General features: G+C 38.0%; 1 protein-coding gene across 4 annotated transcripts; it reads left to right on the top strand.

Moving 5' to 3' along the window:
- Nucleotides 1–1,364: 1,364 nt before the first annotated feature.
- Nucleotides 1,365–14,914, top strand: prkacba (protein kinase, cAMP-dependent, catalytic, beta a). Of its 4 annotated transcripts, none has more exons than XM_042056680.1 (11): nucleotides 1,365–1,821; nucleotides 6,083–6,091; nucleotides 6,982–7,043; nucleotides 8,565–8,693; nucleotides 8,850–8,948; nucleotides 10,688–10,770; nucleotides 10,937–11,063; nucleotides 11,444–11,539; nucleotides 11,654–11,776; nucleotides 11,892–12,056; nucleotides 12,465–14,914. In XM_042056680.1, exons 1-11 carry the CDS (start codon nucleotides 1,776–1,778, stop codon nucleotides 12,588–12,590), a joined length of 1,065 nt encoding a protein of 354 aa, XP_041912614.1. In that variant the 5' UTR covers nucleotides 1,365–1,775; the 3' UTR covers nucleotides 12,591–14,914. The 4 variants fall into 4 exon arrangements, with proteins under 4 accessions (XP_041912614.1, XP_041912615.1, XP_041912613.1 ...); XM_042056679.1 differs by lacking the exons at nucleotides 1,365–1,821; nucleotides 6,083–6,091 and adding an exon at nucleotides 4,962–5,314 and having other exon boundaries at nucleotides 12,465–12,626; nucleotides 12,745–14,914; XM_042056681.1 differs by lacking the exon at nucleotides 6,083–6,091.
- The last annotated feature ends 25 nt before the right edge of the window (nucleotides 14,915–14,939 follow it).

Below are 14,939 nucleotides of genomic sequence, written 5' to 3'. Positions count from 1 at the left end.
GGAACAGATATTGGGTTCTGCCCAAAGACGAGCAACATAAAAGTAACGTAAAAGTAACGAGTAACATAAAAAGTTACTTTCCATAGAGGGTAACTAAGAAACGTAACGGTTGAGAAGTAACGAGTAACGAGCAAACACTACTTTTTAAAAGTAACTTCCGCAACACTGCCTCCAGAGAGGGAAATGACAGAACAAGTTTGAGAACTACTGGTAGGCCTATAGTGCATTACGGATGCGCTATTACGTTCTGGATACACAACAGCAATGTTACATACTCCATTATCTTTATTGTAAGCCAGTGTGGAATCAAAGTGACTTTGAAGTAATTATTTTAAGGTAAAATAGCTACTATACATTGTGTTTCTTTAATTTGTCACTTCTTTACAGTTCTTACTTGCAGAGAGAGAAAAGTTCCACACTCTGGCTCCATATCAAAGTATTGAGTGATGACGTTTTGACCTGGGGCCTTTATCAGATCATGAAAAAACAGGAAGGATAAAGACTCAACATATAATCCTTATATGTTCGTAGTAACTAGCACACCTGGTGATAGAGCTTGCAAACATTTTATTTTGTCAATTTGTAGTCTGCAGATGGTAATACTCACCTCACCTGATGTCAGCAAATTGAGGGCAAATGATATGCCACATGCACAAATGATGTTCAAATGTAGCAACTCAAATGTCATGGAGATGGAGATGCATACACAAAATTATACATTTACATTTATTCATTTATCACATGCATGAATTCAAAGTGCCTTAAAACAATGAGGAGTCAATGCAGAGGAGATCAAACAATTATCAACAATACATTCTGCATAAGCCTACACATAAAACCGACAAAGGCAGGCAAAACCTGATGTTGCCACTGCAAGATAGGTCTACAATTTGTGTGCCCCTTGCATCCACATAGGACAAACTTATTCCCCAAAGCACTGAACAGTTTGTGTGACATGTTGCTTTTTTTCCACAAAGAAAGTCAGGTTGGCTCAAACAGGAGATTATTGTACAATTCACTTTGAATATTTGAACATTAAAGATGTTTAAACATCTTGAAAGAGTTATTTTAGGCCTATGGCATGATAGCAATTCCCTAGTGTTTGTCCTTCTTCAAAACGTAATTTGCTTCATTCACGTGTGCTGCATATTTGTGTATGGCGCATGTAGTGTACAGCCCAGATGACTTGTATGTGGTTGTACTCAAGTTTTGACTATTGTTGTTTACCAACAGCAGCCATTCAAACCTTAATTTCCAGGGCGAGACCCCGCTCATGAACAACATGCCCTTTTGCGTTCATTGACGACTGTGACGTCAGAGCGCAACGTCATGTCCGCTGTGGGCTTCATAGATTTGTTTAGGAGGAAGCTAAGCTTAGACAGCTAACGTTTGCTCACTGTTTTCATTGATAGTGTCAAACTAGCTAGCTACCCCACCACTTTCTGGTGGTAGCTGAGGTTAACTCAGTTATGGAATTCTGTCAATGTATACAATGTTAAGTGATGCCAGGCTTGATGAGCTGTCTTCATCAATGAATCAATCACGAGCTATTATTTTGTGTTGCGAGTTGGATCCACACAGTCGATTTTTCGGGTAGCTAGCTAGCCAGCTACCCGGCTAACATTTAATGAAGGTGGCTGGCTACTTGCAGCAATTGATTTTGGGTGGACTAGCGGGCTACCTGAGGACGAGAAAATAAAGCTGTAACAAGACCCACTCTTCTCTTCACCGATACCTCTGTTTATTTGCTGTCTTTTCATCTTAACTTGTGCATTATGGGAAACGCCGCAACCGCCAAAAGAGGCAACGAACTAGAAAGTGGTGAGTTAGACTGATGCTAGCTAACTTAAGTGCCATATGAGTCTGACATCCAAATAATATCTGCACGTCAGATAAAATGTGTGAAATGTCGTGTCTGCTTTCCAATACTGTACTGTTGACCGGGGTTATGTAGGTAAACAAACATCTCTTATGATATTTTGCACGTTCATACGGTTGATCAGAATGTATAGCGTTAACGTTACATGTGAGCCAACCAACGTTTTATATGTTGGATTGTCATACCAATACTAGCACATAGCTAGCGAGCTATCAGTGACAGGTTGCTTGCTACAGAGATGCCCTTTTAGGCAATTCTGGTTTGACGTCATAAAGTTACCAGTGGGCCTAAATTTGGTCAGCTAGCCACCTTTCCATTCTGAAAACCACCTGGCCCACGAACTATCAGTCCATTGATCCAGTATAGGGGGTGTCACGGTTTGGTCTGTGTTAAGGCCCTGGCTTCCACTCAAGCCTTAATCAGCCATTTAAGAAGAAATGTAGAAATGTGGTTAAATGTTGCAGTGTTACAGATGCTGCATGCTTCATTTACTTGACCCAGGCCCTGAGGCTATGTGAACTTGCATGACTTGAGATAGCAGTACATGAAGGACAGCAGAGGAATCAGTCTACTTAAAATGCTAACACCTACTTGAAAAATATAAATAATTGTTGAGTGTGAGGCTAGTAAGTTGCATGTACCCTTGCGATGCTGAGAAGTATTTTGTGTCAGACATGTGGCAGCTGTGCTTCACTATTGTTTTGCTTGAATAACCTTAAAATAATATTGCAGTCTTATTTTTGTGAAGATGTGTAACACACAAAGTAGAGAGTAGCTTACTGGATGCATATTAAATAATTGACAATTGATGTAAAGTCAGAAATGCACAGAGACTGGGGTACAAATGTTAGGCCTACCTTAGCAAGTCTTCAATTAACATTAAAGTCTCACTATGCTTCATATACATTTTTGCAATCACCATTCATGATAAGAAATGTGTTACATTAGGTTATGAAAAAAGTACAAAAAATATAATTTTTGATAAGCTGTCATGTATTTGTATAGATCAGTAGGCTATACTGTAAATTGTTTCAGGATGATGTTTTAAAATGTCTTGTGTATTAAGGGATGTTTTCAGTTGTAGTGTATGCTAGTTCCTCTCAGGTTTTTCAATGGGCCATCTCAAAGAGGGAGAGGCTTATGTGTGTGTTCTGGACTGATACCATAGATAGATGGCTGATGGTTGTAACGCAAGTAACACAAGCTGCTAATTTTGCTTTCTGTGCTAAATAATATCTGGTCACAACTCAGAGTGTGTGTACATGTGTTTATTCTTTGAATGCTAACCAGGGGTAGTTTTGGAATAAAGTAGAATAATGATTCTAATATGAAATATGCCTAGGTCTATAAATTAAAATACATGCAATAGCATGGCTAAGTCATGTAAACAATAATAATTAGGTGGGTCGAATATTTTGGAGATGCTGATGGATGTTCTCTCTCTTTCTCCCTCTCAGTTCTCTGATTTTATTGATAAGAAATTAATGTTAGAAGAAACAGTTTATTTAATCTGATAATGTTCCTGTTAGCGTCTGCGTTCCCGTTCCTGTTATTTTGTGATTAAAAATACTCCAATCACATAAATCTACCCAGATACCAGGCTGATCCTTTTCCACTCAGCCTATTCCTGGGAGGTTATTTTGCTTATTATCACTTGTCAAATGTTATTGATATAACAGTACAACTGGGGGTTGCATTGCTTTGACGTTAAAATGGAGACCAGGTTAGACTACTGTATGTTTTTGTATTTTTATTTACATTTTCCATACTCATTTCACATGCTCATATCCGAAGCAACAATTAGTATAGGCCTACATTTTTACAGTTTTTCTCAGCCACTTTGGTGCATTTGTCAGATCGGAATGGAAATGATCAAAACTGCTTGTTCAAACTCCATATATCATCTTGTCACTTGTGCGCATCATAAAAGCAATTTCTCCCAATCTTTAACAAACACCAAGTGCTTTAGTACATCTATGCAACCAATTGTGTATAAATGTCTGCTGTGGTTATTCCTAGCTACAGTATATGGTCTCCTTTGCACTGTAGCTTAAATGTTATTGTATTGCTGTAGCTCTGTAGCTTAAATGTTATTGTATTGCTGTAGCTGTAGCTCTGTAGCTTAAATGTTATTCTATCTCTGTAAGTCACTTTGGATAAAAGCATCAGCTAAATGAATACATGTAAATGTCTGCTGTTTTTTACATTTCCAATATCATGTTGGCACTATACTGGTTCCATGTGGAATGGTCTTACCCCATAAAACAAATAGGCCTTACTTGATTGCTTGAGTCATTACATCCAAAACTAGTTGTCATAGTTTGTCGAGCACATTTCATACATTTCAGTCCCAGCAGACGTGGACGTAAACATGTATGGAAAGGCCTATACAGTAAATCTTTATAGTGGTGCACAGTTCTGCCCAAGGTGTGTTTCTTATGTGTTGTGGTAAATTTGTCATTTTTCTTTGCACATGTCAAAGCCTATAACTGTAACAATGTCTGTCAACAGCTTGCCATACGAACAGTAGAGTATTGTAAAAACTTTGAAACTTATCCAGTTTCTTGCAATCAATCCCGACACACATTAATGTCTAAATTTGTCATTTTGAAATTGCTATGCCACACAGAACATAGTGTTTTGTGCATTTTTGGTAGAAAATACTTGCAGAATAAACCGGCAGAATAAACTGACAGTTTCATTGGAATAAATACTTGCTTTTGAGACATAAATATTTTGAGCAAGATACTCACTTTTGCCGGTAAACCACTATTTGGTGCAGTTTGCACTAATTGGTTTGAGACAAATTGTTGTCTCAAAAACAGAAAATGCACCAAAGCGACTGAGAAAAACTGTAATCAGCATTTTGCTCTCTCAGTACTGACCTAAAGACAGTGTCTGAGCCAAAGATTGTTCTAGTCTATTTACCTAAAGATTAAAGAATGGTTCATTTTTATGATTTTTAGTTGCAGTGTTGCAGACAGAGTTGTATTTCTGGAACATGGGGCTCAGCAGCATATCTAGCTTAATCTTTATGTTTAGTTCATCAGAACTAATTATCCTGTAGTGAAAAGGAAAAAAAATGTGCATTATCATTGTCCGGAAGCACAACCAACCACGCGCGTATGGTTAACTGAAGAGTCTTGCAAATAGGCCTAGGCCTACATCAAAACAGGAAGTGTGCGCCGTTCAGACTAGGCCACTTGCAGCTTCTATTCATTGCTTTGGTGGAAGCACTCCTGGAAGAGCGTGAGTTCATGGCCCAAGGGAAAGATCCAAACTTTGGCCAGTCGGTGGGCACTAACACGGCTCTCCAAAAGCTAGATGTGTTGGCAAGCCGCTTTTTTAAGTACCGGAAGGGAAGCCAAGAACAAAAATCGCAAGAAAATGAAGGACCTCTTTTCTCAGAGTACACCGTGAGTTGGGACAGAGCAAGTACGTACGCATAGAACATCTGGTACTGCGTCTTCATTTTGTTACATTGACTGCTTTATTTTTTTATTATTTCCATGTTCAGTTTTCCTAATTTGTCTCCAGTATATGAAATTAGCTGTTTTCATTCACAGGGTTAATACATAAAACTGGCATTCATAGCAAATGTGCTCTGTCCTTACAAATAGTAAAAATAGACATTTTCGGATCTTCAGTCTTTCTTCACATCATACCTTGCATGGATGAATATACGTATGTGTATATATGGTTTTAATTGTACTGGTTCTTATTTTATTTTTAGCATTCCTTTCTGTTTCAACAGAGATGGAAATGGGTGGAGATCTACCAATATGTGTTTGCTTTGAATATCACACATGAGTTACTCAGTTGCTATTGATGGTCTCACTTCATATGTGCTAATGCTTCTTCCAGGATTTATATTAGTTATTTTATTTACCAATGTTTCCAGTCATTAAATATATAAAGCTCAGATATAGTTTCATATGTAACTTGTAACTGCACTCAGGAAGAGACAGGAAGTGTTCAGTTAACCACATAGACAAAGACCTCCCCAAATGACTTCTGTTCTTTGCAGACAGTGGCTGGACAGGTTTTTGAAAAAAAGAAAGTTTCCATTTGTATGTTTCTGTATAAAATTGCCGTCTGCTGGTGTACCTCTGCATATTTTCCCATGTGTCTCACTTTAACTTGTATGTCTTCTTCTGCTGTCTCTTTCCTCTCCTTCTCATGCAAACGCTTGGTGATCTTCAGAACTGTTTGGTATGCTTTTTTTCCTTCCATGAGCTGCACTAAATTGTAGCATGTATAGCATGTTAAAAGTATGATCACATTACTTCAGTGCACCAATAGCCTGTTCAAGGGCACAGATTGTCAGGCTTGTCAGTGAGATTGCTTATTCAGCAAAACGTCTATCCACAGGACTTTGGGTGGAGATGAAATTGTCAGACAAATTGAGAAATCTCTTGGATTTTCATTTTTAAGGAACATTCCAGCAAAGATTTCACTTCACTCCCACCAGTCTGTTTCTCTCCTATGAGGTTAGCTTCCTTGAACAGCAGGTAGTTATGTTTGGATAGATCTCTTGAACAGCAGGTAGTTGACCATGAGGAAAACCCTTCTTATTTCTTTTTTGAAGTGATAAAGTGGCAGTTTTGTTACTGAGAAGGGTAGGAAGCTTCAGAACCTTAAATGGTTGAATGTATAGCTGTATTTAATGAAACGGACCAAAACAACAATCTGTACGGTAATTTGAATTGGGGGGGGGGGGGGGGGCTAGCATTTTGCACTGGTAACCAAAAGCAGGTGACCTCATAAGAATATTCTCATGTAAAGTGTGTTGGAAAACTCTGCTGGAATGATGCTACATCACTATGTCTCACACATCAACACTAGAAGGCAGGTCATAGAGCTTCCTGTTATTATCTGTGTGCTATGCATGTATTAGCTAGTCTACAAGCAATGAAAGGTGCTGGATACCTGGACTCATTACTTGTTAGAAATCTCTGTGTGTTCTTAACCTTGTATATTTTACATAACTTCAATGTTTTAGGAATTTGTAGCTGTTTTCCCTTATCCATACCTTACAAAGTTTTCCCTTATCCATACCTTTCAACGTCACCTGTTAATGTATGTTTTTTTCTATCCTTTAGTGAAAGAGTTCTTAGCCAAAGCCAAAGAAGACTTTTTAAAGAAATGGGAATGTCCACCCCAGGTAAAATAATACATGTATAGACATACAGGTGCATCTTAAAAAAATAGAATATCATGTGGAATTTTTCCAATAATTTATTTATTTTATATAATCTAGATTCATTACACATACAGTGAAATATTTCTAAAGAATAATCTTGATGATTACGGTTGAAAAAAAAAAAAAACACGGTTTACAGCTCATGGAAATCAAAAATTGAGAATCTCAAAATATCTCTCTATAATCCGATGTGCAGGCCAATGGGCTTTTCCATGATATTGTAATGTGTTGAGATGCACCTGTAAATTATACTTTATTAAACATTTTCTGCGTTGCAATACACATACTGTAGAGCTGCTCAGATATGGTCAATAGTCAATTGTAGGTTTGAAAAACTTAAGAGGCATTTCTTACAGTGAATATGGTCATTTTCTGTCTATTTATAGTCTGTTTTGTTGTATTTGACTTTAGAAAGTGTTATTGTCACTATATCCAGCCATCAGTCTTTACTCAGCTAAACAATATAATCTTGTATGTAATCATTTAATTGCAAGGAAATTTGCTGTAATACATAGTTTGTAACTATTGTCTGAATGTAAAAATGTCTTTATCGAAAATAGTGACTCATAATATTAAAGGCTGTGGTTCTGAAGGTGTGAGGCCTAACTCAAAGCAAGAGTTTAAGTAGGAATTCACTGAATTGTAGGCATGTCTCTATGACAGTACGGTGAGTTTTTAGGTCCATTGTTAGACTTTTACATAAATTCATATTTGTGTTGTTTTTTTTTTTCATCTGTCACTAATGAAACCCATTGATTCACATGAGACACGCACATTAGTAGAATAATATTTTACAATAGTGTGCCACAGAATATGACTATAACATAAGCAGTAATTTAGCTGTTATGATGGTTGTTGGTATACCTACTCTCTGTACATTCAGCCCTTCTGTCTAAGATGTGTCTCTCTCATCTTCAAAATATGCAGTTTAAACTTGGCACCATCTGTGTGTGTGTAGTGAAACTGAAGTGACCCTTATGTGCAAGAGAACAGAATTCAGCAAGCCCCAAATATTATGTTTTCAAACATGAAACATATTTTGATCAAACTCATGATTTTGTTAGTACCTTGTAGTTAAAATTACATCAGAAGCGGTAGTAGCTCACGTTTGTCAATAGACTCCTACAGGCCCCTAGACACATCACACTTTCAATTTACTTAACTTAAGGTTAAGTCAAATAAACATGCAGTTATACTTCACAACTGACATTACTCTTTTTCCTTTTGTAGAACTGTCATGATGTCGCTCTTGTAATTATTCTCAAAGACAGCTAAAGTCATGTAGCCTTACAGTCCAAGTCTTATCTGATGTGTATAGGCCTGTATAGCTCATCTATCTAACCCACTTTCTGATAGCACGACCCCACGCATGCACTTAACCTCCTCACACACAGCCACCACACCACATACATGTGATTTTGTCACTTCGTTTTGACTGACGTGAAGTCTGAAGTGTGCTAGCCTCTGTGATCTCTCCTCTAGAGCACAACGCGACTCGATGACTTTGACAGACTGAAAACTCTTGGCACAGGCTCCTTCGGACGCGTTATGCTGGTGAAGCATCGCGCTACAGACAAGTACTATGCAATGAAGATTCTGGACAAACAGAAAGTATGTTCATTCTGTTTGTTTTTCCAGCATATATTTCCCAGAGTCCTAATTTCAGCCAATCAAAAGAGTGCAAGAAAGTTTCTTCTCTCTGTCATTTTATAGAAAGTTAAATTGAAGTTAGATTGAATTGATCTTTTTTTCAAATCTCTTCCCAAGGTGGTGAAGTTGAAGCAGATAGAGCACACCTTAAATGAAAAGAAAATATTGCAAGCAGTGTCCTTCCCATTTCTTGTAAGACTGGAGTATTCCTTCAAGGTAAGAGTTCAGCATAACATAGTCTATGATTACCGTTAGTCAAGTATTGTTTTTTTCTTCTTTTTTTTTTTTAATTATGGAGACTTTGAAAAAGACATACTAGTTAAACACTGTCATTACCCTGTTGTAAGGGCTGGACTACACCTTCAAAATGAGATGTCAATATCCTGCAGGTTTGAAAACCTGTGTTTGGCTATTTCAATTCAGCTCAACTCAATTTTATTCATATAGCACAGATGAAACAGTAAAAAGGCTGTGACCCCTAAAGCAAATCATAAAACGGATGTGTTGAAAATAACACAACTTGTGTTGTTTTTTTTAACACATCCCTATGTCCAGATAGGGAGAACACAGTTTTTGTCGTTTCTAACACAGTTTGTGCTGTTTTAAGAGTGCACACACCCCCTAGAGCCCCCTAGAGCAAACACTTAAGTGACTGGTGAGCAGAACAGTCCCTTTTAACGGGAAGGAACCTTGAGAAGATCCTAACTCATGATGGGGGCCCATCTGATTGGGGCTACCCAGGTAGCATTGCGGGAAGGGCACTCCCCAGGTGGCGTGAAGCTTTTACAACAGCCTCTTTATCGTTCAGCATTTCTGTTTCTATTGCACCAGTCCAGAAATTGTATTGAAAGGGGTATGGGGGGATAGAAGGGAAGTGAGAGGAGAGAATCAGAAGCAGCAGACACATACAAGGATACAAGGATACAAGGATACAATGATACAAGGAAGTTTATTGTCACATGCATATAGTTACTGGAAGTAAGAAATGCAGTGAAATTATGTCTGGTGTCAGCCTATTTGTGCATTAATGGGGGGGGGGGGGGGGGGTAAAAAGTGCAGTAGAAGAGGGGTTTAGTAGATTAAGTGGCAAGGGCTGCATAAAAAAGGTGGGGGAGGATTGGGATTGGGTGGGGGGCACCAACAAGGAGCACCCAAGAGCAACAGGGGCAAGGAAAAACTCCCTTACCAAGGAAGAAACCTTGGGCAGATCCACGGCTCAAGGGGCTAACCCAACTACCAGGGGTCTTGGTGTGTGTGTTGGGGGGATGACAGGGGACACATTAGCTGCTTTCAGATATACGTATAAGTCTGCATGTTCTGCACATATATCAAGCGGTTGGGCCGTATATCTGAACAACATATCCCAACATTTGGAACTCTGAACTTACACTACTCCCCTCCTTGTTTCGGACGGACATTATGTGAATGAGCTCATATCTGAACAAAGCAAATAACATGCAGAGATTCTGTTCGTGTGCGTCGGTGTCGTTCACACATAATGTCCGCATAATGTCCGCATGTAAGCATCATATCTGAATCACCCAAAGGGTCAGACATCCATTTGACAAAGATCAGCATATAGTGCGGAGGACATGTCTGAAAACAGTTCAACAATTTAACAATTCACACACACACACATCAGGATAAAAAACATTAACATTAGCGTGCATGTGTCATACTATGTACACGATGTATACAAGATGCACACATGATGTATTTAAGACTGATAGTGGATACAAATGAAGAGTGAGCCAGCATTCAAAGTGTTTCCTGTATGAAAGCTTAGTGGGAATGCAGTGCGTTCATGATACACTGTGCTATGAAGCATTCATAGGCTGGCACACAGTATATATGTATAATAAGCAGAATAGGAATTGTGATTTGCAGTTTACCCCTAATTCTGTTACTGTGTGAATGAAACTGTCTATTAATAGTCTTTTGTCAAACATTTTTAGGACAACTCCAATTTGTACATGGTGATGGAGTATGTTCCAGGTGGGGAAATGTTCTCACACTTGAGGCGAATTGGAAGGTTCAGGTAAACAGCTAGCTACCTTAATTAGATTCGATCCTCATTCAACTGTGGATCATTTACATTTACTCTAATTCAAACCTCTCTGATGTTGTAAAGAAATGCTTTTTCCATCTGTTGTGAGCCAGTTAGTTGTCTGTGCTTACTGTGTATCTCCCCCTGTGTATTCCAGTGAACACCATGCCAGGTTTTATGCAGCACAGATAGTCCTTACGTTTGAGTACCTCCACTCGTTAGACCTCATCTATAGAGACCTGAAACCTGAAAACCTTCTCATCGACCAACAAGGATACATTCAGGTAAATCATCAATCCAACAGTTTTCTTCTCTATAGACTATATAGTCATTTTTTGTGAAGAGGATCTTATATTTAGACATCAAGCCACTCAGATTTTTTTTAAAACATATGTGTATCTCTCTCTCACACACACACACACACACACACACACACACACACACACTAGCTTACACAAATTGAATGCCATATTCCACTATCAAACTGAACATCAGTGGTTGCCTTTATTAATATGAGACTGAAAATGTGAACAGAATTCTTCTTTTCTAACACTAGATGACTAAATAGTCCATTCTAGGTATATACTCTTGACTGAATGTCCATTCTTTCAACACTCTGGAGTTGCTTGGGGTAATTCACTTCCATAATGATTTTCTGTTTCAGGTCACAGACTTTGGTTTTGCCAAAAGAGTAAAAGGTAGAACCTGGACCTTGTGTGGGACTCCAGAGTATCTGGCCCCAGAAATCATCCTTAGCAAGGTAAGGACAGAGTCTGTTAAGTACAGTACACATGAAAGTTGGCCTTAAATCAGGTTTTGGTTCTTCATTACAATCTTTAATTAATGCTTTTGTCATTCTTTGTTTGTCCAATAGGGCTACAATAAAGCTGTGGATTGGTGGGCATTGGGTGTTCTGATCTATGAAATGGCAGCAGGATACCCACCCTTCTTTGCTGACCAGCCCATTCAGATCTATGAGAAAATTGTGTCCGGCAAGGTACTGTAAACTATATGCTGACTGAGTTTACACTCTGATTTGCAGGTTGTATTATGAAAGTACACTTCAAAGTAAACGTTATTTGTGATTTCTGTGATTTCTCCTGCTGTTACAGGTACGATTCCCATCCCACTTTAGTTCAGACCTGAAGGACCTGCTTCGGAACCTGCTTCAGGTGGACCTGACAAAGCGCTTTGGAAACCTGAAGAACGGAGTCAACGACATCAAAAACCACAAGTGGTTTTCAACAACTGATTGGATTGCCATCTATGAGAGGAAGGTGTGTGCCACTATTTATTTCCATACGTGCCATCATATGAACAACACTGCAGTTATTTTACCCTCAAAGAATGGTTTCAAACTAAAGTTAATTATACACTGACTTATAACAGGGAGAATGGTGTCTGCCATTGACAGCGTGCATCCAGAATGCTTGGTATTGCATTATGTAACTTTGTGGTACTGAGCAGAAAAATTACCCCTTTCAGCAGGCTTCAGCGTACTGGGTTCCACTTAGCATCATTTTTCATGGAACCCTGCACATGGTAAAATGATGCTAAAGGGATAGCACAGTATGTTGAAAATTGACAATAAGGGGTAAATGCTTATTGCTGCATTTTAACATTCCTTACGTTCATTTTACAATTCTTACGTATTACAGTACATACTAATCATGTCCATTTCCTAGGTGGAGGCCCCCATTATACCAAAGTGCCGAGGACCAGGGGACACCAGCAACTTTGACGACTATGAGGAGGAGGACATTCGTATCTCAGATACTGAAAAATGTGCTAAGGAATTCCTTGAATTTTAAAATTTAAGAATGAGCAGGACTCCATTGGAATTTGAGGTATTTTGATTTTGTTTAATTTTGTTTTTATGTTAGTTTAATTTTATTTTATGTCAAGATCAAGTTGAGACCATCATATATATGTTCAGACATATGCCTACTTCCTTCATTCCATAAGGCTGAATGAGATCTTCAATGCAAAGATCTTTGTGTGGATTTTGCACAGCCTAATACCCAGGCATATTACGGAGAAGCTAACCTGGCTGCAACAGAAATCTGTCTTTTTATTGCTTTTTCATAGTCATACCCAGTGGTATTATTAACCCCTTGAGAGAAAAATAAGTAATTGAAATAGACACTGCATCTATGAACCACTCGAATGAAATGATGCACATGTGGCTTTCTGTTTTTGAAATAACTTCACTTACAGCATGGTGGTGCACATGTTTTAATGGGAAATTGTAGTACAGATTGTTTGTTTTCCAGCATCAGTTGCCTGTTACATAGTAGTATTTTTTTTTATTATTATTTTTTTTTTTTATATATATATTTTATTATTTTTGTTTGCACTTGTTACAGGACCATCTGTCACATTACCTTTATTATCATTTTGCACTTTATGTTTGTGTGTATGTGTATAGGTGTGTCTGTTGTAGGGGTGTAGTTTATTAGAAGTTCCACAGTTCTATAGTATTACAGTACTTGAGCCATTCTACTGGGCATTTAAAAGATGGGATTTATCATGATATATTAACTTATTCAATCAAAATACTCTCCCAGTTTTTAAGCTAATGAGATTCACTCTGTTTATCATTCTGACATTCTATTACTACTATCAGCAGGTTCACATTTCAACATACATTTAAAACAGTCAAAATGAACTAGAAAAGACTGATACTGAGCATCTGTATAATATAACAAAAAGCATTTGCGATAATGTATTGTATTATTTTTCTCCATTATCCCAAAGGTCTGTGTTTTATGTCTGTGGTGTGGAGTGTAGATTATGACCAAAAGTGAAAAATAATACACTTGAATGAAGGAGTTTTCAGTCACACGCAGCTAATTTCATACCCTTTTCCTGACGTATTCTACTTCTTAAGCACTGTACAGAACCCCCACACCCCCCTCCCCTCTCCCCTCACAGACCAGAATCATATCAGTGAGATAATCCCTCATGTGCACATGTGCTTCTCCTGTCATCCACAGGGTGGGAGTTTTCAGAGCAGACGTTCTCATTAGCTATGATAAGATATCGTGGCGCAAAAATTGACTTTTATTTTGACAGGAATGTCAAATGTCATTAAAAGTCTCTTAGTTTCCTCCAAAGATGTTTTGGGGCTTGTTATATATGTATACAATATGTGGTAGAGCAGATATGCTAAGGCACACACACACTCCCGTCCTGGTCTTCTTCCAACTGCAACATTATGTACTTAAAGAAATTTGAGGGCAAGTGACCTTGCATAGCTGAGTTTTCATTTTGATTTTAGTCTGTTAATGTTGAATCATTTCAGTTTTTAAATGTTTCGATATCTAATAAATGTACATTTTTGCAGTCATGGTGTATTTAATTTCACCATCAAGCTGTTTACTTGCAGCACTGTAAGTAAGCAAAGTATGTTGTCAGTAATCATCAGAAAAATGTGAGATTTTTTTTTATTCATTTCAAATGCCTAATTTCAGTTCTGACTTTTTTTGACTGACCTCTGTAATTAAGTAATGCCACCTGGTAACCTAGCGCTGTCCCGAAAAAAAAACTATACCCACATTACCCTCTTCACCGCTTTGTTTTTTCTCTTACAAAATGGCTTCTGTTAGAAAACGATCAGTTTCCTTTTGTATAAACTTGAACTGAAATCTGAATCTGGGGCTGGATTCTCAAAGTACTTGTGGAAATTGTAAGCCCTCCAGTTCCTGCTACAGGGGGGACTCCAGTGTTTTCCAATATTTTGGGTGCATCTTGAGATGTCATTGGTACTGTCTGTGGTCATAAAAAGTGGGTTTATGTGTCAGCTGGCATGTTATTGTGACAAAATAGGCCTTGTCCATATACTGCTGAATAGTTGCTGCAGGAGTCTTAAATGCTCTAACTATCAAACAAAAAATGGATGACAATTCAAGATGAACATTAGTACAGTGTATTCCATATAGTTTTGTGAGTAGCTGATTTGTGTTTTTGGAATAAATCATGTAATTACAGGGAATCTGAGACTAACGTTTGTGGATTGTTACCATGACTTGTCATCTGTCACATACTGTAAACCCACATAACCTTTATTTCTCATAGGCCTACATGGTTCCTCCGTATGTGCATTTTCCCAATAAAAACACAGATGTCAAAACCATTCTCAGTATCTCTGGTTTATTTGT

This window comes from Alosa sapidissima, chromosome 12 (genome assembly GCF_018492685.1).
Source record: "Alosa sapidissima isolate fAloSap1 chromosome 12, fAloSap1.pri, whole genome shotgun sequence".
Taxonomy (NCBI): domain Eukaryota; kingdom Metazoa; phylum Chordata; class Actinopteri; order Clupeiformes; family Clupeidae; genus Alosa; species Alosa sapidissima.
This window is presented reverse-complemented; position numbering and strand designations above follow the sequence as displayed.